Source organism: Balaenoptera acutorostrata, chromosome 4 (assembly GCF_949987535.1).
Source record: "Balaenoptera acutorostrata chromosome 4, mBalAcu1.1, whole genome shotgun sequence".
NCBI lineage: Eukaryota > Metazoa > Chordata > Mammalia > Artiodactyla > Balaenopteridae > Balaenoptera > Balaenoptera acutorostrata.
The window spans coordinates 146,606,346-146,633,803 of record NC_080067.1 but is presented as its reverse complement, the minus strand read 5'-3'; the positions used below and the strand labels follow the sequence as shown (position 1 = coordinate 146,633,803).

General features: G+C 46.5%; 1 protein-coding gene across 1 annotated transcript in view; it reads left to right on the top strand.

Moving 5' to 3' along the window:
• Positions 1 to 27,458, top strand: part of DSCAM (DS cell adhesion molecule) — a 742,440-nt gene that overhangs the window by 576,961 nt on the left and 138,021 nt on the right. Inside the window, 4 exon segments of the mRNA XM_057544948.1 lie at positions 15,413 to 15,609; positions 16,598 to 16,694; positions 17,302 to 17,430; positions 26,369 to 26,536. Coding sequence (XP_057400931.1) covers positions 15,413 to 15,609; positions 16,598 to 16,694; positions 17,302 to 17,430; positions 26,369 to 26,536 — 591 coding nt within the window.

Below are 27,458 nucleotides of genomic sequence, written 5' to 3'. Positions count from 1 at the left end.
TAGAGCTGCCCGGTAGGCAGTCTTCGTTGCTGAAACTTTTATGAAAAATATGTATTTGGACAGGAGGAATTTCTGATTCTGCAGCAGTGATAATAGCACTTTGTGCTTCTGTGGGGCCTTTCTGGGGACACGCTCAGCGGTTTCCACACACATAATCTCATTAATTCTCCTCACAGCCTCGGGAGGCTGGAGGACCCATTGTTCTTACAGATGAGGAAACAGAGATACAGCTGAGAGGCAGAGACCCCAAACCGGGAAAAAGCCACTCGGCCTTTGAACGTTGAAAAGAAGCAGGCACAGAATTGCAAACCATTTTCTCTAGCAAAGGGCAACAGACATTTTCAAGAATAATGCTCTGAACACCAGTGATCATAGCAGCCTTGTCCTCAGTAGCCAAAAGGTGGAAGCAACCCGAGTCCATCGACGGACAAATGGGTAAACAAAATATTGTATCCATGCACAACAGAATATTATTCAGGCTTGAAAAGAAAGGAAGTTCGGATGCATATTACAACACGGGTGAACCTTGAACACATTATGCTGGGTGAAATAAACCCATCACAAAAGGACAAGTACTGTCTGATTCCACTCATAGGAGGTACCTGAAACTGCCAAATTCACTAGGGGGTGGAGGGCTAGGGGCTAGGGGATGGAGATGGGGAGTTGTTACTTCATGAGGACAGAGTTTCAGTGGAGGAGGATGAAAAAGTTCTGGAGATGGATGATGGTAAAGGATGTAAAACAATGTGAATGCACTTAATGCCACTGGACTTGTGGTTAAAATGATCCACTTTACTTTATGAATATCTTACCACAGTTTTTTGAAAAGGAGAAAAATGGGGCGGGAGGAATAAATTGGGAGATTGGGACTGGCATATATCACACTACTATACATAAAATAGATGTCTAATAAGGACCTGCTGTGTAGAACAGGGAACTCTACTCAATACTGTGTAATAATATATGGGAAAATAATCTAAAAAAGAGTGCATATACATATATGTATAACTGATTCACTTTACTGTACACCTGAAACTAATACAACTTTGTAAATCAACTATACTCCAATAAAAATTAAAAAAGAAAAAAAAAGAAAGAAAAGGAGAAGAATTCTGAGGATACCGTGCATTTGCTGTGACTGGGACATGCAACCATGGGTTCCTTGGTGGCCCCAGGTGATGTGAGGATAGGAACCTCAGTGACAGGGAAAGATGACATTGGGAGGCTGCAGTGTGTTGGAAAGAGGACCAACCCCTTCTCTCATTACGGTTGCCCTGGTGATGGGAGTAGGGGAGCCTGCTGGATCCAGTCCATGTTCAAGGCTGCGGTTAGTGTGCCCCAGCCTTGCCCGAGAGACTGTCCCTCCCAGCTTCGTTACCCCCTGCAGGTAACCAAGCTGTTCTTGTCTACTGGTAACAGCTGTGTCTGCCTAGGAGGCTGGGTACTTACCAGCATCGAGGGCCAGCGCCCAGGGTATGCAGTCAGTGCCATGGCATGGGGTTCCCAGCTCCCAAGGGACCCTGCCCTTGGGGTTTAAGCTTCTTCAGCTGCTATCTTGAAGGTCTTAATAACTTCATCTTTAAATGTGTTTTGTAATGAAGTCCGATGGCATAATGCAGCACGAACCGGGGACTTGCAGACTCAGCTCGTGAGTCATCCCACCTCCCGCCGCCTCCCGGCCTCCTCACATGCTCAGCTGCCTTCCCTCCCCCCATTTCCTGGGCCCCAGGCCTCCTCTTCCCTGCATCCACCCAGCAGTCACTGCTGTCCTCCACCCCATGGGGACCTGGGTGTGTGTTGGAAGATTGGGGTCGGGCTCCCCATGGCAGCCCCACGTGGGGTATAAAGGGAGCCTCCCTGCCAGACACAGCAGCACCAGAGAACTTTCAGAGGGCCACGCACGGTACCTGGGGGTCACCCATCTATGGCCTGGGTGTGGTGGTTATCCTGGGGGAAAGGGAACCCTGAGCTAGTAGGGTGCACACATGTGCTTGCAAGTCCCAGGGTGTGTCCTGGGTGCCTGGGAAGGTTGACACAACAGTAAATAGAAAATCTTGCTGCATCTGGATTAGCAATCTACTGATGATTATTCTCTGCTATGTATAAAACGGTGCTGCGAGGGAGGGGAAAAGCATTTTTCAATACATCAAACTTTTGTACTGAATTTTTCATAATAAACAATCAAGGCTACGAATTTTTTTTAAATGGAAAAGAGAAATTTTGTAAGAAGACAATATTAACCTAATCATCACGTAAGCACTCTGGATGAAGGATTCCGCAAAACTTTGTTTTATGGTTACTTCTTCTCTTAGATTCTTAATTCATGAGGGGGATGAGGGGAGGGAAGGGTTTCTCCTAAAAAGCATTAGTTGTGTATTTTAAGATAGTGTAACTTGCTTAAAATTCTTATGTGACATTAACAAATAAAAAGATGTTTTAATATTTTTAAAAAATCTCCATCGTGACACATGGAGAGAAAGAGAGACAGAAGAAGAAAGAAAAAAAGGCTTTATATTTTATAACTTTAATAGCACCTCTTTCCTGCTTTGTTAACAAACGTCTCCACGTTTTCGTTTTGCTCTGGAACCTACAAATCATGGAGCCTGTCTTGCCGACCTCATCTCTCAAATAGGCAATAGGCTCGCAGGAGGGATGTTGAGATCTTTATTTTGCAGCTGAGGAAACGGAACCACCAAGGACGTCAGGGGAAATCTCCCCTGAATGGGTCCAGCCCCAGATGGAGGGGCTTCCAAGGATGCTCTGGCACCCCTCGCCCCAGCAGGCAGAGTCCTGTGCCCTGTAGACCAGCCTTGGGGCCTCAGCTGTGGTCAGGCAAAGCGGCTTTGCACTTAGGTCCAGAAGGCCCGGGTTCTCCTTGTAGGTCTTTGATTGACTTGTTGCATGGCTTTAGACTCCAATTCTGTTTACCTGCCCTGATTCTGTTTTAGTATGGGTACATGGAATTAAGCATTCCCTTCTCTACTGAGAACACGCATGTCACTGTGAGATCACGGATGTAAAATTGAGCTGAAACTTGGCAGGATACAGAGATTCAGATGCATGATTTACCTCACGAGGTTTAGCTTAGACCCGCTTAGCTTCCCCAGAGCCTGGCGAAAGAAAGAGAGGGGAGAGAAAGATTCCTTATCTAGGGAGTAAAGATAATTTTATTGTATTACTTTTATGATGATATTGATTTTTTTAGTCTTAATGGATGCCGTAGAGCTTTGGATTAGGGGTAGGAGAGGGGCAGAAAGGGAGGGGTTCTTGTTTAGCCAGCCTTAAACCCTCCAGGTCTGCTTCCTTACTTACAAATAAAGAGGAAGGGAACAAGATGTCACATATGAAATGAATCCTAGAATTCTCTTATATTTTAATCTTAATTTTTTCCCCTTCAAAATAGGTGTTTGGTGTCTGGTTCTCTTTGATCATCTGCATAGACATCTGTTCGTATAAATTTAAATCCAATGAATCTGCTAGAAATGGTATTTCTACATCTTTCACACATATTTGTAGTATAATTTGGAACCTACTTAAAATGACACTTATAAATATGTCTTGGGTCATTTCTGTGGCCAGCGTTTCTAACCCATCAGGTTGTTGTGTGGATTGAATACCTGCACAGTATATAGAAAATGTCCCAGCACAGTGTCAGGATGCATGAAAGTTAGCTGTTGTTATTATAGGATGGTGTGTGTGTGAGACAGAGAAGGAGAAAGAGGAAGAAAGAGGGATAAGATGAAAGGAAGGAGAGAAGGTAGACAGGAGAGAAGAAGGGAGGGAGCGAAAGGGAGATTAGAAAGGAAAATGGAAAGAGGAGAACAGTCAGAACTGGAAAGGCCTTGGAGCTTTCCAGTTGAGCTTTTTCACTCCAGGCTGTATATTAGGATCACTAGAAGAGCTTTAAATAAATCCATTCCCAAGCCCGACCCCCAGAGACTCTGGTTCAGTTGATCTGGGGTAGGGCCTAGACACTGTTATATTTTTAAAACTCTTCAGCCTGATTCCAACTTCTGAGATGCAGGCCAGGTTGAGAACACCTGGTCCCATGCAGCTCACCTATGAATCAGATGAGAAAACCAAGTCCCAGGGCAGCCAGTGGTCTTGCCCTCTCATGGTATCATGTCCATGGGTAGCATGAGGTTGGAGCCCAGCCTCCTTGCTCCTGGTCCCCTTTCTCCTCTCCTCCTCTGAGAGGACCAGTGCTCTAACCCAAGGCCACCAGATCCCAAACCACAGCTGCAGAGTCCAGAGTAAAGCACTTCCAGGGGGTCTCCAACCTGAGCAGCAGAATTCGAGAAGACGGCTGCCACCTTAGCGCCTGACCTTTGCGACACTCACGGATTCACGTTTTCACCTAAGCCTATTTTCTGTATTCAGAATAATGAAAATTAGGTGTTCAGTAACTTTTGATTGACTGATGAAATAATAGTGAAAATAAATTTTGATTCAAATCTCTGCATGAAATGTTCATTGTGGAACACAGGCAGTGGGTATATGGCTCTTCCGCTTTCTGTATGTTTGAAAATGTTTATAGTCAAATGTTGAGAAGACATAAAAAAATATCTGAAGAAGTAGCTAAAAAAAGAGGAAGAAGAAGCAGCTTAAAAAATGTGTTCACGTCTCAGAACATCTCCATCCCCGGCCCTCCCAGCTGGCAACCCTGACTCTGTCCCTGACTGTGTGTCCCTGACTGTGGTTTCCAGCTTGGGTGTCGGGGCAACCTTGTTGCCTTGTTCTTAGCTCCACACCGTCCTCTGCTGCCTCTGTTCTGACCACGTGGAGGGACTGAGGGACTCCCCAGGATGCAGGTCTTTCCTGCTCAAACACGGGAGGTCCTGGGCACTTGGGAAGATTGGCTGCCCTCTATGGGAGTCGTTATTGATAACAATGATGGTTTTAGAATACGACTCATTAAAGTCAGATCTTGGTTGACTCTTGCATTTGGGCCTTTGACACCCATTCCTCTTTTCTAATTTTCTCTTTTCTTCTCTGTAAAATGAAGGGATTGAACCCTACTATCTTGAGAGGCATGTTGTCTAGTTGCGGCTTATCCAGGACACCTGGTATTTCCTTTTGTTTCTTTTTCAGTGGTCTTTTTGGCAGAGCTGAGGTAGAAGAAAAGAAATAAAACTGTGTCAGGATCAGTTTTGTATTATTGGTAGAGTCAGTAAAACAGGAAAGTTTGGAAATAATCTTTCTTATCAGTGATTTATTAATATAATTTTTTATTTTCTCTTTTTCCTTGTGTTGAAAAATTGGTGTGTTCCTCAATTTATCGCTGAATTCCCTGTCCAAACATGCAGTGATGTGCTGTTCGTATTTGCAGGGTTCACTGTTATGAGTAAGGTTGGTTATCGCTCTTAGGTAAACTCACACCTTCTCAGTGCTTCTGGCATGATGGGAACACCCTTTAAAATCATTCACGTAGCGACATACCGTCCTATGTAGTGTTCTGGTAAATCCTTTAGTGTTAAACAGCTAGCTGTTGGGGGTGGAGGGAGGGAAGAAAGTCCTGATTTCTAGCGTTTGTCGGTTTCAATGGTGTAAATCCTCCCACCGTGGCCAATTTCAAGCTAAATAGGTGGCATCACTGGACTGCAGAGTTGATCTCCATATGCAGAATCGGCTCACCCTGGGGGGGTTGGGCAGCGGCTCCACTCTACCGCTGCACCTCTACCCTATGAGAAAGTAGGTCAGATGGGCCTCCCTTAAACCATAAGAACGTAGATTTGCTGAACATTAAGGTGCTGTTAGGTGATAGCCTGGTTTCTGAAGGAAATTTATAAAGCGGTATGTAACGAAATAAAACAGCACTCTCTTTAATGGGAAGTTTTGCAGGAGAAGCAAACGGTGAGCCATCTTTGAACAAAGCCCTCTTGGTCTGGATTTCCTTTGCACCCACTAGCAGGGCTGCTCTGGCCTCCCCTTGGTGCCCATCCCTGTTACATTACCCCATCCATTCGTTATGCTTCAGAGACCCTTGCAGAAAGCCCTGCTCCACTGACATGCTGTCAACTCTCTGCACCCGTGACTGTGACCAACGGAAAAGGTTGTGCCTTCAGACATTAGCATTGCAAAGAGACGTGATAATGATTGCTTTAAAAAAATTCTTTTGACCATTTCTTTAAAGGGCTGAAAATACTTGGGTGGGACAGAACATGGGCTTGTCAGACTGTTTCTGACTATTAACCAGAACTAAAATACCCATTTTGGTGGGGCACTCCTCCAAAGGAGACATATGATTAAAAAAAGAAGCATTTTTTTTGCAGAGTAAGAGGGACAAACCATAAACCAGAGGGCCAGGATTTAGTCGAGGCACTTCTCCCACGTAGAATGCAATAAAACTTTTCATTAGTAAGAAAAGGAAAGGGCAGAAAACAAGCAAGCTCTCCAAGCAATGCTGCATTTTCTTGGAGAGCAATAATATCTTCCTCTAGTTGGATGTTTCAAAGTGATAGGAGATTACATTCAGGTGAACACCAGCCTTCACAATGCATTTGCTCCCTCCCCTAGTAGCAGCTCATAAGGTAGGACAGAAACCCTTATTGTAGAATTGATTTACTCTCATTGGAATGTAAAGAACTGAGAGTGATTAAATACCCCAGACCTGGGAAGTGATCACACTTACCATGTCCTCACAGGAAATCTGTATTTTTTCACACTCTGCCATTTTACAAATTTCTTTTTTTTCCTTTTTCAGCAAATACCGCACACTGAGAAATCCTCTCTGTGACCTTTAGATGCCCATGACACTGGGAGACATTAGTGTGGATTAATTTCCAGAACACAGCTTCGCCACCAGAGTTTCTCTATTCTGTGCTCAGCACAGGAGGTTGTAGAAATAGGCTCCTTACTGGAGGGACCAGGGGGCCACGTTCCAAAGCTAAATTCCCAGCTTTGATAAGAATGAGAAGTAAATATTTTCTTCTTCTTGGGCCTACAGCAGATTTATTTACAGTTTTGCAATTGAGGTCACTTTTGGTGGCTTTGGGATCTTTCATTATCATGACTTAGCTCTCAGCCTTTATAAGAAAAACATTTTGGTTAGTGGATATGAGGCCAAAGTGAAGATGTCTTTAGTAAAGAAGCCTCATGAAGATGATGTGCCCAAAGACCTGAGCGGACCACAGCCCCCAAGTCAAAGCCCACATTCACATTCATTCCTCATCTGAAGACCCCCCTCTCCTGGGGCATGAAGAAATCCCTGCCATCAGATACACGGAGAGGCCGTGGATCGATGCTCATGTAACACTGACTGTGTGCTGTGGGCTGGCTTCCTTTAACCTCTCAACAATCATCATCTCCATCTGACAAAAACCAAAACTGAGGCACAGAATGGTTAGGGGACTGTCTAAGGCCACACAGTGAGCCAGTGGCACGCCTGAGGATTCAGATTCAGGCAACTACCATGTTATACAGGCTGATGACAACCTAACCTATCAACAAGTATTCAACTGGTGGTTGTTTTGGAAACTATACGAGTCATACACTACATCCTCCTCTGCAGAGCCAACCAATAGAAATTGTTTTTTCAATATAGAATATATGCCATATTTTCCCAGATAGTCTGGACCTATGGTTAAGGTCAGCTTAAAACAATTCTCAGTCTCCTGTTATAGAAAAATCCAAAATAATAATGGATAAACATAATAGTTCAATTCTCTGTCATGTAGCATTTTTTTTCTGGAGCGAAGCAGGCCAGATTGGGGGAATAGCTTCAGGGTGTCATCAGAAACCCAAGCTCCCATCTTCAGAGTCACCTCATGATCCAAGATGGCTGCTGGTGCTCCAGCTATCAGGTCCTGATTTCAGGCTGGCACAGGAGGAGGCAGAGGAAGTCTAAAGGGATTCCAACCAGCTGAGCATGCCTCCCAGAAGTTTTAGATATATCACTGCCTTGATCTCAGTCATATGGCAATACCTGACTATAAGAAAGGCACATAAATACATTCTTTCATTCAGGTATAGATTTTTTTTTATAATGTCTCCTGTTAAAAACTGGGGAAAGAAAGAAAAAATGGGCTTGGGGAGGCAACTGAAAATATCTGCTCAAGGTCAATAGTTCACACCTACTGTTAGAGTTTAAGGGGGCCCCCAAAATAATACTACTGAGTTCAGAATCAAGTAATGGAGAGACACAGGAGTAGCGTAGTTTGATATGAGACTTCTGGAGAATGTGGGTTTGTAAATCCTACATCTAGAATTAGGGAGAGTTACCCACCCAGCCCCTGACCAGGCCGGAGGCGCACAGCTCTCCTTTTACTCAGACACATCCCCTATCATTATGGGAAGTTTGCAGATCAGACACACACCCTCTGCCAACAGGTAACCCAAAGGGACTGGGCCTCACTGGTTAGTTCCTTCCCAGCTCTCACATCAGTAAGTCACTGCCCCGTCATGCAGGAGAGAGGTCAGGAGTGCTGTTCTGATGGAAGGTCCCTCCATTTTGGAAGCATAAGAAGTGGGGGGCATGTCCGCAAACAACCGCCTACTTATTTTGGCTGATGGGACCTCACTTCGTTTATGATGTTCCTATTACTGTATTTCTGGTCTGTAAATTCTTCTGCTCATATGCCCAGTGGCGTGCTAGTAAACATTTAACATGCAGATCTCAAAAAAGTATAAATAATAATAAAATATTATAAAATTATAAAATAATTTTATAATATTATTTTATTATAAAAATAATAAAATAATAATAACATTATTTTATAAATAAAATAAAATAATAATTGTATATATAATTTTACTATGGGAAACCAATTCCTGTCTTTAAAAGATGAAGTGATTGTAAGAGATTTCTGTGCATTAATTTTGTATCCTGCTACTTTACCAAATTCATTGATTAGCTCTAGGAGTTTTCTGGTAGCATCTTTAGGATTCTCTATGTATAGTATCATGTCATCTGCAAATAGTGACAGCTTTACTTCTTCTTTTCCGATTTGGATTCCTTTTATTTCTTTGTCTTCTCTGATTGCTGTGGCTAACACTTCCAAAACTCTGTTGAATAATAGTGGTGAGAGTGGGCAACCTTGTCTTGTTCCTGATCTTAGTGGAAATGGTTTCAGTTTTTCACCATTGAGGACAATGTTGGCTGTGGGTTTGTCATATATGGCCTTTATTATGTTGAGGAAAGTTCCCTCTATGCCTACTTTCTGCAGGGCTTTTATCATAAATGGGTGTTGAATTTTGTCGAAAGCTTTCTCTGCATCTATTGAGATGATCATATGGTTTTTCTCCTTCAATTTGTTAATATGGTGTATCACATTGATTGATTTGCGTATGTTGAAGAATCCTTGCATTCCTGGGATAAACCCCACTTGATCATGGTGTATGATCCTTTTAATGTGCTGTTGGATTCTGTTTGCTAGTATTTTGTTGAGGATTTTTGCATCTATGTTCATCAGTGATATTGGCCTGTAGTTTTCTTTCTTTGTGACATCTTTGTCTGGTTTTGGTATCAGGGTGATGGTGGCCTCGTAGAATGAGTTTGGGAGTGTTCCTCCCTCTGCAATATTTTGGAAGAGTTTGAGAAGGATAGGTGTTAGCTCTTCTCTAAATGTTTGATAGAATTTGCCTGTGAAGCCATCTGGTCCTGGGCTTTTGTTTGTTGGAAGGTTTTTAATCACAGTTTCAATTTCAGTGCTTGTGATTGGTCTGTTCATATTTTCTATTTCTTCCTGGTTCAGTCTCGGCAGTTTGTGTATTTCTAAGAATCTGTCCATTTCTTCCAGGTTGTCCATTTTATTGGCATAGAGTTGCTTGTAGTAATCTCTCATGATCGTTTGTATTTCTGCAGTGTCAGTGGTTACTTCTCCTTTTTCATTTCTAATTCTATTGATTTGAGTCTTCTCCCTTTTTCTCTTGATGAGTCTGGCTAATGGTTTATCAATTCTGTTTATCTTCTCAAAGAACCAGCTTTTAGTTTCATTGATTTTTGCTATTGTTTCCTTCATTTCTTTTTCATTTATTTCTGTGAAGTGATTGTAGAAGGAAAAGAAAGCATCTTGAGATTCTCAAATAACTTGCCTCCTTAGAACATAATTTTTTTAATTAAAAAGTCAACTGTGTTTCAAATTTATAAGTAATTTTACAACATATACAAATATGGGGTTTGCTGTTATCATGGAAAAGGGTTTTTCACCAGGAACAGTTACCCTGACTCACGTTCCTGGGCATCCCTGAGTACATCCCGAGGTGCTGGTACCCACTGCTGAGGACATCCTACCAAGGGCAGTCGTCTGCTGGCAGTGGCAGTGTCAATGGTTGTCCCTCCAAATCCCTCCCAGGAAAATGACAGCACCACCTTCCGTTCTGGTATATTTTTCGAAAGAAGACCTTCAGGGATGCTTATACAGAGATTTTGAGTCCATGAGCACAGAGTAAATCGCCCACAGAACTGACTTCTCCTACCCTCTTGGACACTTAAAATGTTTTTATTAGTCATTTTGGAAAGAAATCTTAAGTATTTTAAATCATTTTAAACCAACCACACCAGGCTAGTTTAACATTTTTTAATGGTTCAGGAACATCATTTAAAAACCCACAATGATGGTCCTCTGGAGCCCCCGGAAACACTCAGGGGTGGCTGAGATGAGTGTGGGGTGAGGGGAGGAGGGACACCGAGGTTGCTGGACTCAAGTGGCCCCCACATCACCATGCGTCCTGAGGTTCATGCCTACTCAGTGCTGTCACACTTCCCTCTCTCGTATCAGCTCTTCCATTCCTTCCCTTTTGTTGGTGGTCCCACCCCTGGTAGCCTGCCACTCTCCCCAAGGGTGGGTTTCCATCTGCCATGGGCGGCAGGAAAGTAACTTAACTGCAGTCATGTGTCCTGCTTGTAAACATTAAACAGAGAGCATCAGGGACTTTCCCCTGCTGCTAAAACGTTTGCATTTTGTACATTTTGGGGCCATTTTGGGGTTCTTAGACACGATATATGATTGCTTCATTTTTTCATAAGTATATTCCCTATGCTTGAGGTTTACTGAAATGACGCCACTCTAAAGAAAATTCTTACTCCATGTTTAAAGGAAAACTGATAAGGAGACATGTCCAAAGAACCTCACAGGTGAGCCCGGCCTCTCCCCGCCACCAGGTTCAGGAAAGTGGTCCCAGGCATCACAGCGCGCTGGGCAGGCTGGGGTCACACATGGGGCTCTGCACAACAGGGCAAGTGAGCTCCACGGCCCCAAGCACAGCTGTCCAAAGCTTTTGTCCAGGTCCCCCTTGGTCAAGCTGTGAGCTTTCTCTTTCAGCTCTCCATCCACACGTAAGATGTCCAAGTTCCACACCCCTTGTTCAAAAGTGTTCGGTAGCAGCCAGAGCTGTTTGATGACAGATAATGCAAAGACAAAGGCAGGAGCAGGGAGATGGGGGGAGTGGTCCACTCTGCTCCCTGCTCCTCTTGGACCTTCAGCCCAGCCTCCCCTGCTGTGGGAGACACTCTTGAAGAGGGTGTCATGCCTCCCTTGGGCCCCACCAGTGGTGTGCTTACCAGCCTCCTCTCTGCTGGAGCCCCATGGTTGGTGGCTATCTGGACCGGTCCATGGCTCCTTTACCTGGGGCCGTTGAATTCCCAGGGCTTCAGACCTTGTCCTCAGCGAAGAGGAGAATTGGGGAAGGGACCATCGTCCCGGGTTCACAGACCCATAGGCCCTTCTCATGCTCCTACACAGGCTACCGCTGGAAGCCTTCTGCCTTCAAGATCTCAGAGGAGGGACAGCTCCGGTCCCTGTGTTTGCTTAGTTCTCCCGGGTGGCAGACATCTCCCTCTCCTGGAACCTTCCTCACCACCCTCAACTCCTCTGTAGTGGAAGCACCGCGGTGGACCTGGGGTTTCCACAGCCAGGAAGCAGCATGCTGGAGCAGAATATGCCAGCTCACCTTCTTGCAGCTTTATCCAACCTCTACTCTTGGAGCCCCCCCACTGATGCTGGCCGTGGAAACGCTGCAAGAAGGACCTCGGTCCTTGTCTTCTTTGAAGAAAGAATTCAGCAAAGAGACCAAGGTTGTGAAATAGAGACAGAGTTTATTAGAAGCAAAGTACGTGTGGAAGAGCACACAGGCGAACTCGGAGTGAGTTGCACGCAATAGGGGCTGCTTAGGTTGCTTATATGGGGGCATTTTTCTCTGGCCAATCATCTTGAAGTGCCTGCAGGAGACTGGTTGCAGCTGCTCAGCCTGGGCCTGTCTCCATCACGTGGCTGAAGGGGAACATTCTTTCCAAGCCCAGTCTTCTTACACAGAGACTGCAAAATGGTGGAGCCATTTGGGAAAATAGTGTGGCAGTTTCCCAAAGTGTTAAGCACACAGTTGCCTTGTGACCCAGTCGTTCCACTCCTAGCAACCTACCCAGGAAAAATAAAAACATAAGTCAGCACAACAACCTCTACACAAATGTTTGCATTATTTATAAAATCCAAAAAGTGGAAACTATTCAAATGTATACCAACTGGTGAATGAATGAACAAAATGTAGTCTATCCACGCAGTGAACTATCACTCAGTAATGAAAAGGAACAAAAGTACTGGGTACACACTCTAGTATGTATGAACCTTGAAAACATGCGCAGTGGATAAAACATCCAGAAAGCTAGAGACAAAAAAAAAATATTTACTGTAGGATCCAATTTGTAGGAAATGTCCAGAAAAGGCAAATCTAGAGGGACAGAATGTCCATTAGTGGTTGCCTAGGGCTGGGGGTGGGAAAGGAAAGTACCCAGAAATGGACAGGTGGAATCTTTTGGGGTAATCTAAATGCTCTAAAATTTGAGGTGGTGATGATCCTACAACTCTATATACTTGTATTGGGTTGTACTAGTAATGTGTGTGTGTGTGTGTGTGTGTGTGTTGGATAATGTAAATACACTTGTTTTGGGTTGAATAGTGCCTCCTCAAAATTCACGTCTACCAGGAACCTCAGAATATGACCTTATGTGGAAGTCGGATCTTTGCAGATGTAATTGGTTAAGATGAAGTCATACTGAGTGAAAACGGGTCTTAAGTCCGATGACTGGTGTCCTTACAAGAAATCCGTGTGAAGACACAGAGGAACATTCAAAGGAAGTACCCATGTGAAGATGAGGGCAGAGACTGGAACAAAGCTGCCACAAGCCAAGGAACACCTAGGGCCACCAGAAGCTGGAAGAGGCAAGGAAAGATTCTTCTCTAGAGCCTTTGGAGGGAGCACAGTCCTGACGTCATCTTAATTGTGGGCCAGCCTCGAGACCTGTGAGAAGATACATTTCTGTCGTAAGTCAGCAGCCTGTGGTTATTTGCTACTGCCACCCTAGGACACGAAGGCAATCCTAAAACCCACTCACTCGTACACTTATAGCAGGTGAATTTTGTGGTGTGTTAATTATACCTCAGTGAAGTTGTTAATAAAATTAAAAATTTTTCTTAAATAGGCCAGAGGAAGAGACGGTTGAGAACCAAAGGTTAGGGATGGTAGAGCCGGTTCTGCCAATTCTCAGATACGCAGGAAGAGGAATCTCACCATGGCTATAGGCGGCTTTCTTTAAAACATGGGACTCGCAGTGTGTCTTTTCCTAGGTTCCGAATCTGTCCACTCCACATCTTGTTATCTCTGCCACACACCCACTGACTGTAGAGAAACGTCACAGTGCAGGGTCTTCCCTGGGGTTTCAGGCTACAAAGCTGGTAGATCTCTGGCTTGTTTGTCTCAAACTCTCCCGACTGGCCTTGGGGAAGACATACCCCGGTAGGTGCCAGTCTCAGGAGAAGGCCCAGTGTTCCTATGGTCAAGTGCCCAGGGCTGGGACACTGGAGGGCTGTGAGGTGGGATACAAAGAGCATAGTGTGAGCTTGACCTTATAAATGAGGGAGGGTCTTTCTTTCTGTGATTGGGAAAATGAGGTTAAAAAACAGGCGAAAACTATAAATTTGTTTTAGTTCTTTTTAAATCTTCCTGGTTGTTTTTGATAACATCTTGTTGTTTTCTCATGTTTTAAAAATATGTTTAAACGTTTTGTGTATGATGATTTCAGGTTCTGTGTCGGGTAATTCTAGCATCTGAAGTCTTTGGGGGGGTGGTGATTCTCAATGAGAGTAGATTGTTTCCTCATGTGTTTTATATTTTTGTTTTGTGAGTTCATGTTTAGAGACGGTTTATCTGGGAGAATCTCGATGGGCCTGGATAAAGGACCCATCCTTCTGGAATGTGTTTTTGTTTGCTTTTGCTGGATTCCTCAGGCCCATTACCAAACTAGGGTCACCATCACATCAATCCTTCAGCAGGAATTTGACTCCGAACCTGTGTAGAGTCAGACCAGCTACACATTCTCAAGGGAGATGGTTTTTCTTCATTCGCAACACAAGCCAAGGCGGTTTGCTTCTCCCTTTGCCATCGTGCGGTCTTATGTACTGACTGACTTTTGGTGATTGGCTTGCTCCTAGGATAGAGCCCTTTGGGGAGCTCTGCTCGGAGGTTTCAGGCAGTCAAAGCACCAGCACTGTAATACCTGGGGCCTTTCAACGTCCACCTTTGTTTCTGGCTCCTGGGTTTTCTCTCACTTTCTTATAAACTTAGTATGCATTTAAAAGGTGTTTGTTATACACTGTCCAGCATTTCTAGGTGGTCTGTGGCATGGGCCTGGGGCCTCATGTCTCCTGGCATATTGCCCAGGATGGGAGTCTACAGATGGATTTTGAGGTGGGGAGAGGGAACTGGACAAGTTTCACAAGTAAAGGTTCCTGTTCTCTCAATGCATCAGGATGAGATTCCCTGCTGTAAACGATGGGAGAAGGATAGGTCCAAGGTTTCCACGTGACTGTAAAAGTTTGTGCCAGCTGTGGGATGGGGTGTCGAGAGGCCACTTCGAGGATTGGTTACCAGCAGCCAGGGCTCCATCCCAGTTGACTAACAAGGTTTCGTTCCTGTAGCTGACAAGGAGAGTTAGAAATGTAGGAGATTACAGGAGTGTAATTCTCAATGCAAGCCCCCTTTCCCATCCGATAAGCAAGTCACATCATCGTCCTGTGTGTTCCAGGGGATGTGGGTCTGCCGTCCACAGGGATTGGAAGAGAACAACACCCCACGAGTATGAAACCGCAGGGCAATTTCTGCTTAGGGCTCATTTAGTCTGGTTTCATTTTTCTGCCACCTTCCAACGATCTTGATCATGATTCTTGCTCAGCAGTTACCTGAATGCATTTGATTTCAAAGAAACACCTCCGCGGGAATTCTCTGGAGATCCAGTGGTTGGGATTCTGCGCTTCCACTGCCGGGGGCCCGGGTTCCATGATCCCTGGTCGGGGAACTAAGATCCCACAAGCTGCGCAGTGCAGCCAGAAAGAAAAAAAGAAACTGAGCTGCGTGTTAATAAGGTGGGGGAAGCCGAGAACCCTGCTTTGCCGAGTAAGTTGTGTCGTTTTTGGGTTTTCAGTTCCTGCGATGATTACGTCCTATCCAAACACCACCCTGGCCACTCAGGGTCAGAAGAAGGAAATGAGCTGCACGGCCCATGGCGAGAAGCCCATCATGGTCCGCTGGGAGAAGGAGGACCGAATCATTAACCCCGAAATGGCCCGCTATCTCGTGTCCATCAAGGAGGTGGGAGAGGAGGTGATTTCCACTCTGCAGGTAAAACATGACAAACATGGCAGATGAGAAGCTACCTTCATGGGCAGAATAAGCCTGTCTTTTCACATAAGTGGGTGCATATGGGTAGCCAATAGCAAATCAGCTTTTGAAACATTTACTAAGCACTGTCTCTCCCGCTTCCCATAATGGGATTGCTGAGTAGCCTGCAAAAATAGTGCTTTATCATACGAAAAATTGTTAAGAGTAAAATTATTGGGAACATGGCAGGGAACCCAACCGTAATAATAAAAAGAAAGAGAGAAACAGAGTCTTTTAATGACAGCTAATCCTGGCGGGATGACAGCCTAGGTTGTGCACATGTGTTAACTTCCTGTAAAAAGAAAAATGAGATGGGTTCTTGGACAAAAAATATTATAAGGAAAATATTTTGCTTCTTGGGGTAAAACCCAACATAAAGAAGGACTGCAGTCTCTTAGAACTTTTAGCACCACTGGTAGTTAGCTGGGTGATTCTTTTAATATGGGGGAAAAATGATGCCGTAGGACACACATGGAAAGAAAAAGCCCTGTGTTTGAAACGCTGATATTGATTCACTCCCAGGGTCCAATCCTGGGGTCCTGGGAGACCAGACCTTTATTGCAGTGTTTATAGATCTGTTTTCTCAGGCAAGGCTCCTTTGAATGCTTTAAAAATCCACTATGAGATTAAAAAAACCAAAGTATATGGGGAATATATATCAACCTGACCGTGACATCCTACATAAGTTACACATTTAACAAGCTGGCAGCTGACACGGATCGTCTACATTGACTCTATCCATCTGCACATTTACAATTGTGCTGAAATAATTTGCTCTCAGAATTGTGTGTCCCTGTGTGTGTGTGTGTTTGTGAGTGTGTACATGTGTGTGCTTGGGGCTGGGAGAAGGGTGAGAGTGGAGAGAAGATTTTTACAGCCAAAAGCCCTTGAGTTGTTCCCTCGCTCCGTTCTACTGGGTAAGATGGACTTCTCTCTGCTTTACTCATAGATTTTGCCAACGGTAAGAGAAGATTCTGGCTTCTTCTCCTGTCACGCTATCAATTCTTATGGGGAGGACCGTGGAATAATTCAGCTCACAGTGCAAGGTAGGATGGACATAGCCTAGGGGGAGAAACACGGCTGTTTCAGGACAGTAAGTGTGTGCCCAGGCTTGGGAATCTGTGTGGCCTCAGCTTGACATGTCACACTTCCAAGTCCTCAGAAAATTTTGAATCTGTACAAAGTTGGTGCTAAAGCATCATTTTGCAGATCTCATGATTATGTCAAGATGCAGCCCCAAAACACAGGGAACAAAGTTCGTAAAGGAATTGGGTTTGGATGACTGGGCAGCCCTGATAGTGTGCCTTTCTTGCTCAATTTTAGGGATCCTTTTACTAGACGATCGAATGAAAGTTTAATATCTGGGGCCAAAATAGTTTTTGAGTTAATAGATCCCAGGCCAGACCAGAAGAGTGACACTGAGATCTTCCATGTTTGGTCCAGCTTTACAAGTGCTATGAAAATTGGCAGATTTGAAAAGTGAAAATTTTCCATCCTCAAAAGGGATTGGGGAAAAAAATACTTCCAGGTAAAAAAATCGTCTGCCCATGTCGAATGCTGACAAAGCTTTTGTGAGTCACCCCCAGCGTTTCCACTAGCATCTACGTCTGAACAATATCTGAACTGATCCCGGGTTTTCTGTTGGCTGCACAGAGCCCCCAGACCCTCCTGAAATTGAGATCAAAGATGTGAAGGCACGCACAATCACCCTCAGGTGGACCATGGGATTTGATGGAAACAGCGCCATCACGGGCTATGACATTGAATGCAAAAATAAATCAGGTAAGTCCTTGATTTCCTCCGACTTTATTTCCGCTGAAAAAGCCCTTTTATTTTTTGCCTTTTTAATGGATTTTACCTGTAAGAAGAACGTGGACTCCGGGAAACTCAGAGGGGGCACTTTTTACCAGTTTTGTCTCTTTCCTTGCACGAAGTACACCCACGTTTCCTGTGGTGGGAGTGGTTTTCTGTGGAGATGGCTTCGTTGGGTCAGCCCTGCCTCTTTTCTCTTTGAACCAGCAGGACCTCTATCTGATTGCTCCCTGTGGCCACTTTGGCAGTGTCACCACCGATGGCCGCATGGGCTGCTGCCGACCCGACCTGGCCCCTGTCATTATATTTTCTACCTCCCCGGCTTCCCTTTGCTTCCCTCGTGTCCGAATCCCTGAGTACCAGCTGTGTTCAGTGTCTGTGGGCGGAACTGAGTGGTGGTGGTGTGCGCAGAGGGCCACGTCTTCTCGAGATGGGCGCTGACCCTGCAGGGCCCTCCTGGATGTGCAGGGACAGGCCAGGGGCCTGAATGCAGGTGAACACTCCTGGCTTCCTCTGCGCCAGCAAGTGGCCGGCTCGCAGGGAGCTCAGAAATGAAACAGACCCAGCTGTCAGCACCACGACAGGCGTGCCTGTTGATCATCTTAAAGTGACAATGACAAGGCCACTTGGAACGTTAGGACCCATCAGGCCGAGGGTGGGGTACCACCGCTGTTCCTCCTGGTCTGGACTTTGACACAAAAGAGACGAGGAATTAGAGCAGCAGCATGTGAAGGGTTGACAGAATCTCAGAGGCCAGGAAAGCGGCCTTGTTTCTCCTCTCTGGGCACCGTGCGTTACTTCACAGCACCCCGTTGTGACCCATTTAGTATCCTTGGAGCTGAAGCTGGAGTAAAAAATTAAGCTGGAGGCAGCTGGGAAGGCAGGTCAGGAGGGAGGAAATGTTTCAGTACAAGTGGGCAAGGGGCAGAGCAGGAGAACGTGTGAGACGGGAGTAGGAAGCAAGTCCAGAAAAAGCCTAAGGGGTGGGGCTTAAGGAAAGCAATTCATGGTGATGAAGACAACTGGTATCAAACCAAGACTAGGGGTTGCAGCAATAGTGCTTGAGGCTGGCGATAAGTCACGGGTTGGAAATGCGTAAGAAAAGACGTCGGAGGAGGTGAAATGGCTTGGCTGGGTCCCCTGAGCCTCAACCAGAGACCTGGAAGTGAGCTGATGCTTACGTGGGACCTGAGGAGGCCCCCTGAGAGGAGCACAGTGGCTGCAGTCACACTGTCGCCTGGAAATGTGGCAGGTCCAGCGCAGGTGGAGGTGAAGGATGCCCCGTGAGCAAGCTGAGGGGAGTGCTGGTCCCAGCAGGGATCTTTCAGGAATCGGGACCAACGGGCTTGCCCAGGACCAGAGAAAGAGAGGAGGCCTTGCCTTCGTTCTAAAGAAATCAGGTCAGGATGGAACCCAAGATTGAGAAGTTCTGAGATCCAGGTCTTGAAGTAAAGGAAGTGCTTCTTAGGTGAGACCTGCGTGTTCTCTTGGAGAATAGCCTGGAAACTGATGGCAACAATGAGAACTCCGCAGAAACACAGACGTGCATGACGCAGACACTCTGCAGAGTCCCCGGAGGGAGGGACAGACCCCGCCAGCCTCTCTGGCTGGGCACTGACCGAAGGACTGTGGGTCTGGGAGCTAGTGCCCAGGCAGGCTCTCAGGGGAGCAGCTCGGTGCCTCCCTGTCTTCAGTCATTTCCAGGTGCCGGTGACGATCCAGTGGCTCCTCAAAGGGGTTTGGGGTCCAGCCTGTCCTGGCTCGGCTGTGACCCTGTCTCTTACCAGCTGCACCCGCCCCAAACCATCCTCCTCTGTGAGATGGGCTCCCACAGCATCACCGTGACAAGGGTCCCTCAAAGTCTGCCCTCCCGTTCCTGGACCACACAGTTACTATGGTTACTCCCACCTGATACTTAGACGCCACTCCTCGCGTTACCTCCACAGGGACTCATCCCTGGTCCACATTCGCGGCCAGGCCTCCCTCTCATGTGCTCCTACAGTCTCTCCCCTTCCTTTCCTGGCAGGTACCATCATGTCTGGTCACGTATTTAACTCTGTGTTTGTTTTTCAAATTTATCAGTATTTTCTTTTATTACATCTGGGTTTTGAGTTAAGTTAGAAAAGTTGTTCTCTACCTCTGGCCATAAAATAATTCAGCCTCTTTTCTTCTAGTACTTCATGTTGTTTCTTTCCCTCTCTTTTCAAAATTTAGATCTCCAAACCATTTGGAGTTTACTCTTCTGTATGCTGGGAGAGATGGATCTAGTTTTATCTTTTCCAAAATGGGTCTCCTGTTGCCCCAACATCATTTATTAAAAGGTCCACCTTTGCCCAGTGATTTCAAGTGCCACCTTCTATCACATACTAACTTTCCATATGTACTTGAGTCTATTTCTGGACTTTCTATTCTACTCCATTGGTTTATCCATTAATTCACCAGTACCAGACCATTTTAATCACAGAGGCTTTATGTCTTAGTATCTAATAAGGCTAGTCCACCCTTGTAACTTTTCCTTTCCAGTGTTTTCGTAGTTTTCCATATATAAATTTAGGATCAACACGTTTAGCTCCATAAAAGCATGTTTTTGTTATTGTTAATGAGATCACATTAAATTTGTTTATTAGCTTAACGGAGAACTGACATTTTTATGATGTTGTGGGTTTAACTGGTCCATCAAAAAGTATGTGAAGTTCTAACCCCTGGTACTGCACAATGTGACCTAGTTGGGGAATGGGGTCAGAGAGTTGTGACTGACGATTAACATGTCAGCCCTACCAGACTGGGAGCTCCTTGGGGTGCACTGAGCCCAGCCCAGTTCCCCTGGACCTAGCACAGGCCTAACACGTGTCAGCACTCCACAGATATTTGGTGAATTCTCATTGAGAAGGGAATGCATTTACAACTCACCGTCTGGCACATAGCAAACGTGTAATAAATGCAGCTTTTAATATTACTCCAGCGTGCACCAAAATGCTTATACGTAAAAGGCCTCTAGGACCATCTGTGTTTGTTAAACTACTTGCTACCCATTCAGGATCCTCAGTGTCTCCCACGTCTCCTGTAAGTTTCCCAAAGGCAGGGACTCTGATTCGGTGCTTCCCCAGCACCTAGCACAGTGCCTGCCACATAAGACGTGCTCAGTAATACTTGTGGCATTTAATTTACGTGCAATCCAAACCTAAGAATTACCTTTATCGCCAACAGCATTTTCAAATGTGTAAGTTGATGGGACTGTACATAATTAAAGCAGGAAATCTCCTTATCTGTGAAGCTGGGGATGGTCAGAATCAAGGGATATATTTCCTTCCTTCTACTCCACACACACACACACACACACACACACACACACACACGGCCAAGCTCATGGCTAAGGCGTTCTTGCAGCCCTGGAACACAGCAGTCTGAGGGTCAGAATGAGCACCTCGGGGGTCCTTGGGGAAAAGCCCATGGACAGGTAGCCATGGCCTGAGGTCTGCACCAGGGCCCTCCAGGACCTCCATCACTTTCAGTTTGAAAGGCCTGGGAGGAAGGAGCGATCAGTAGCAGGCAGGAATCACAGTCACTGCTGTAGGAAAAGTGTTAGCATTTTCATGTGTTAGTTGCTTCCTCAATAAGTTTTGAGTATATAAACAGTACAGCCATAATTTAAGTGAGGGCAATTTATAGGCAGAGTACATAGAAACTGATCCTTCAAGTCACAGCTTAAATGTCACCTCCTCCAGGAAGCCTTCCCTGACTATCCAGTTTATGGCATGCCCCTTCTCTACTCATAGAGCACCCTGTACGCCTTGGAACATTTGGTGAGCTTGTGACTGTTTATTTAATAGCTGTCTCCTGTTCTGGGTAGTTGTCCCCCTGAGGGATCTGGTGACCCCTCAGGGTAGGTACTACATCTGAGGAACCCTGTGCTATGTCCTTGCATCACCTACAGTGACCAGCACACATATTAGACTTGTAAGAAACATTTTTTGACTGGTTGACTCTCAACCTGAGTTTTAGGCAATGAAATCATCCCCCTAAAAGATGCTTTCTTCCACTTTTCTGTTAATTTGCTAAGAACACAATGTATGACCACATTCCTAGCAAAGTGGGTCCCTGCAAGCGATCCTTCAGGCTGTGCTTGACCAACCCCAGCAATGGAAACTCACCAGCCCGAGAAAGCACGATTCTGCCTCGGGCTGGCCAGGACTATTAGACATTCTTACATTTCTTGCACCTGAAGCCAATGGCCCTCTTCTCACCTCCTAAACCCTTTTGTCAAATGACATCCCTTCCAGGATATGAAAACAGATGACGCTCCTTAATTTTCCATTTGCCAGGAAAGACAGAACATCCCAAGTTCCTTTGCTTGTATCTCCAGTGACCATCTCCTGGCCCACTTGCTCTGGTCGGGCCCTATGGCAACAGCCCTGGTGTCATCTGACCGGGCACAGACACAAAGGAGCCTTCGCCTCCCTCATTTGGAATGTTCAACTTTCTTCATGTAGCCCCAATCCCACGGGTTGCTTTCTCTGCCACATACTCGGATCCTAGTGGCCGCTGCTTCTCCTCCAGATGGACACCAAGAGACCCTTTCCATCCCCTTCCAGCATCTTGTCCCCCCGTGCACTGCTGGCCAGTCGGCCTGCTGTCCGCTGCGTCTACTTCCTTCCCCTCTTGGAACGCAGCCTGCCTGTCCCCACGTCCCCTCTGGGGTGCCTCTCTCCTTCTCCTCAGGGCCTCACTGACCGGGCCTAGCTCCTTGCACGCCTCCCTCCTCCTCTCTCAGGCCCCCTTCCCCATTTCACCGAGGATTCTTCTCCATGGAGGAGAAGGAACAGAAGCGGCTTCCCCTGGGTCCCGATGCCTCCCTTCCCTTGGGTCCCGATGCCTCCCTTCTCTTGGGTCCCGATGCCTCCCTTCCCCTGGGTCCCGATGCCTCCCTTCCCCTGGGTCCCGACGCCTCCCTTCTCTTGCCCAACACAGCGGGTCTCGTCCCTCTCTGAGCTGCCTCTTCATTGCACTCCTTTTGTGTAATTTTGTCTCTCAGACTTGGGGCTGCCCTCACTCTTTCAGGCCTCTAAGGACCCTTCTGCAGATCGAGTTCACCCTCTTACCTTTGTGCTTGACGATCTGCCGTCCTCCTGACTCAGGGTGTCTGACGCCCAAGCTGGGCTCACCAGCGAGCACCCAGTACAACCACACTGCTCCTGGGGTTCCCCCAGTCCTTCCCATGGGGGACAATTGGGATTTCAGAGGAACTTCCTCGTCCTCTTCACCACTGGTCTCTCTAGGGCACCTCGTGGAATCCTACCTACTTTTTCATCAGATGCTTCTGACATCTCCTCTCTAAACCAAGGGACGAATCTGACCGTGCACAGCTCTCCCACCCTTAGCTCCTGCAAACCCAGAGGACTTACAGTAATTCTTGGCAAAGTTCCCCTCCCTGGCACTTGACCCAGCCCTCTGCATTGCTCCTCCTCGCCAGGAAGCCAAGTTAAAAGTTCGTCAGTTTTCATCTAAGCACATGAGACTTCCGGCAGATACCTGGAAAATTGAAATCCAGTCTCATCCATCAGGCATCCCGCAGAGACTATGTGAAGGTTGTGTGCTGTGGGAAGACAGCCTAGAACTTGGGGAAAACGTGGGTGAAATCCCAGCCCCACTTCTCACCAGCTCGATAACAGGGTCTGAGTTTCTTGACCTTCACAATGAAAATAAAAACCCCTGCTTCACCAGAATGTTGTAAGAAGCCAATCGAATAAAGCAGTCTGTCCAAACTCTAGCTGTGCATCAGAATGACCCAGAGAGAGGATTTTTAAAGCACGGATTTGGGGGCACCATCCCCCAGAGATTCTGATTGCGTGGGTCTGAAAGCACAGTTGTCAGAAAGCACTGAGGTGTTTCTGATGCACCCACAGATTTGGGAACTGCAGAAGTCACCTTTGTAAAATGCCTAGAGCAGCGCCCGGAGAGCAGACGCTATACCAGCGCCTGAGTTCCCTTTGCTGCTGGCTTTACTCCGACCGCTGCCTTGACTTCCGCCACAAACCCAGTGTTTGCTCTTCTCCCCAGGGCTGAGCTCCGTGGCTCACAGCTCGGATTCCCCTTCCCTCTGACTCCCAGTTGGGGGGCCCAGTGGCAGACACAGAGGACGATTCAGAAGGATCCTGCATAGGCTCTGTTCTGAGTGTACAGCTTCCATCAGGGGCCCTATTCTGAGGTTTCAGCCCTGTCTACACCCCAGAAACAATGTTCCTCTCCTTTGGCCCTCCTGGCCCCGATAGGCAGATGCTCACCACTCCTCCTAGGTGCCGGGAACCTCCGCATCCCTGCGAGTCCCTTTAACCCAGCCCACACCGCGGTAAACAGACGCCTTGTAAACGATCTTCTTCATGTGACTTATAAACCTTCCTGGAGGCTACATGTGCTCTCTGTGTCTAGAAACCACCCTCCCCTTCCTTCACTGGGTAAGGAGACCCGTAATCAGTGCTCACAACCATTTTATTCCTCTCCCTCCTCTTCCTTCTCATGTCTTCACCAAACTCCCCCCATCCATGCTTGCACCCTCCAGCTCTTGGATGCCCAGGCGTGCCTTTCTGCTTGTGACTTACTCCTCCTAAGAAGTTTCTTTATTTCACCTACGGTATATTCTTGCTGGTTTTATTTGTATTTCAATCTGCAGTTTCGTTTTCCCAAGTGTCAGGATCTCCCTGGGATTGTTTCTAATGCCCGGTGTTGTATTCTCAAGCACACTTTGTTCCTAAACCATGACCTGCCCGTTTGCACGTCAGCATCTGAGATCAGATATAGCATTTTTTAGTCCCTTTCCAAGCTCTTCTCCTGGGTAGCCAGTGCCCTGTTTGTATTCTTCTTGTGATGCCATATCACTTGCTAGAGTGTGTTTGGAGATTTAACTAGACTTTCTTCTTCTTCATTCAGTTACTTTAAAACCCTTCAGGATAACCCATTCTTTCTCTTTTCTCAACCTTTTCATCTTTAGCCAAAAAAATCCACCCTTCAGTCGTGATCATGGGCATCATCTTTTTCTTTCCAAGTCTAATCATTGCAAGAAAGAAGCTGAAAACAGAGCCTGTTCTCCAAGGACCACTCACTTCCTGCCTGAGACCCCTGCCTTGGTCACTCCCCACAGGCTATTCACACGGCTTCCTTGGCAGGAGGAGGAGGTGGGCGGTAGCCATCACTACCTCTCTGCAGGTCCTCAGCCACGTCACAGACACGCCCTTGGGGAGGATGGCCCGTCTCCATAGCTCAGTCACTTGCAGAAGCCTCCGTAACGGCCTGGGCAGAACCGGCAACGCCGGCAAGTGTCAGGTTCCTCCTGGGGCTGGTGAGCAACTGTCTCTGCATCTTGCAGTGCCTGGGGTTCCTCTCTGTTGTCTTAAACGTCTTCTCCAGAAGACCTGGCTTTCTCTTTGTGGGACAAGACTCCTGTCTATACGAGATTCCATTGGTATGGAATTTCCTCCTGTCATGTGTCCTCTATTGAATCCTATCCTTCTGTTCTTCCACCGTTTGTTATTCTGCAGCGTCTTCTCTTTTTATGTCACGTTCTTCCATCTTCAGTCTTCTGGACTCAAATGGTACTTTTGCTTTTAGTTGGAATATTAGTTGTTAGTTTCCATTAGGCTCCATTCCCTGTTACGTGAGAGCACTCAAAGTCATACTTGAAGCTACGTATTCTTTCTGCAAGTCCAGACAATCTCTTGCCCTTATGATGACCTTTGGACAGAGCAGCCCTCTGAACTTCCATGGTCATCATAATGTGGAAAGGGAGTGGGGTCATTCCCAGGGCCCAGAGGTCTGTATGTTTGCCATTTATTTATTCATCTATGAAACATGCATTTATTATTTGTCGGGCTCTGTGTGAGCACTGGGGATGCAGCAGTGAACCTGGCCAGTGTGGTCCATGCCCTCATGGGGCTTAGAATCCAACAGGGAACACAGACTCTCAGTGAAATTCTTACAAGTGTGATGAGCACAGGGGAGCAAGTGCAAGGGGATCCTGGGGTGCGGTGGGAGGGTGAGAGTATACAAGCATCCTCTCTGCCACCATCTCAGGGGCATCTTGGTTCTTCCACACCCATCATCATCTCTCGACCCCCGCACCCGATCAGCACCTGCCCAAACCCTTTCTGAAATAAGAACCATTTGCTGATGTGCTCGTCACGGGTTGAAGCTCTAAAGCCAGCAGGTGCACCGCTGTCATGGATTTCATGATAACTCTTTGTATGAGGCATATGCTGCCTTTAAAATTAGCTGTGGTTGAAAAATAATTCCTACAGTAAAGGATTGGGGACAAAATGATTTCAAAAATTAGAATTGAGAAGTACATTTGATAACCAGTATTTACGCTGGAGACTGAGATGAGTTTTTATGTATTTTTATGTGTTTCATTTTTACCACTCTCCTTTTGGAGAACAAGGGGTCTGACATGGCTAAAGGCTTTGCTGGCTTTCAAATACCCTTTAGAACCAGGGATTTTTTTCTTTTGGGTGGAAGGTGGTCCCAGCCGTGCTTTCTTTTATTATCTTGTACAATGAGTGCTTGAAAGTAGCTGTTTTTCACTTTACTGGCATGAGCTCCCCCCACTTCTATTTTCCTCTGTGATTTCTGCCAGGAGGTCTGTTGTGTTGCCTTGGATGAAATTCCCTGGACCCAGCTGCCCACAGCCTCCATCCCCCTCAGTGTGGGTAACGAGTGTGTGGTGTCACGCCCCCTCTGATGGCCAGCCCGCCGGAACCCTGGCAGCATTGCATTAAGAATTCACTTTGAGTTGTCACTTTTTTTTCTTTTCTTCTTCCTTTTTTTGTTTTTTTTTAAATTCCTACTTGTGAACTTTCAGAGGCAGAAGGAAAAAACTCACATCTCTATCTCTTCTTTTTTGAAAAACAAAACCCCAAAGACTCCTGGGATTCTGCTCAGAGAACCAAAGATGTTTCCCCTCAGCTGAACTCGGCCACCATCATTGACATCCACCCTTCCTCCACCTACAGCATCCGAATGTACGCCAAGAACCGGATTGGCAAGAGTGAGCCCAGCAACGAGCTGTCCATCACCGCGGACGAGGCAGGTACGTCTGGCCGGCGGGGGCCCAGGGGCTGGGAGCTGGCTCGCGGGACTCAGGTGGTTAATGCAGGGTCACAGCTTTGATGACTGCTCTCCATAGCTCTACGCCCCATCAAAAACACAGATGGCTCTCTGCCGCCTACTTTGAAAGCAGTGCTCTTCAAACAGGACTTAGGTCAAGGTTCTCACACCTAAGACTTAAAAGAAAGACCTGTGAGGCTAACGAGCTGGTGAGATTTAAAGAATCACGCTGTTCTTAGAATCCCTTTGTCTGGATGCATGGAATCCAGATGGGCAGGAGAACCGCGAGCCTATGTCTTGCTCAAGTGGCTGTGCAGTCAGGGGAGGGGGGATCCCTTAACTAGGAAATGACAAGAATATTCTCTGGGTGGGGAGGGGGGAGACGGAGGCACAGGTTATTTGACTGACTAGAAATGTCAATATCTCTATCATCAAGAGTATTGCACTTTTTCCCTACTACAAAGTATTTCTTATTGTGTTGAAGGCATTGAAGGTAGAGGTAGGCGTTTTGAAGACAGAGCAGCTCAGACAATCCTACCACCTAGCGCTACCTGTGAATATGTTGATATCACACACTAAATTATTCATCACACATGCACATGTGCACGCTCACACACACATGCACACACAGACACACAGGGACACACACCCTTCAACAGGGAGGTTCACTCATGGTTGCCGGGGGTGGCAGTAACCTGTTTGCAGAGGACTGAGCAATTAGGCAGTGGCAGTGCCCGCTGCCTGCCAGCCCATCTCCTGGCAGCACAGGAGGATGCAAGCTGCCCTAGGGCTTCTCTGGGGAAGGAAAGGTAAGGAACCATGGCCTGGCTCGGCTTTTGGGGGCAAAAGAGTGTCCAGCCCCAAACCTAGCTTTTCTTTTCCTGCCCCCAGTCAGAGCTAATCAG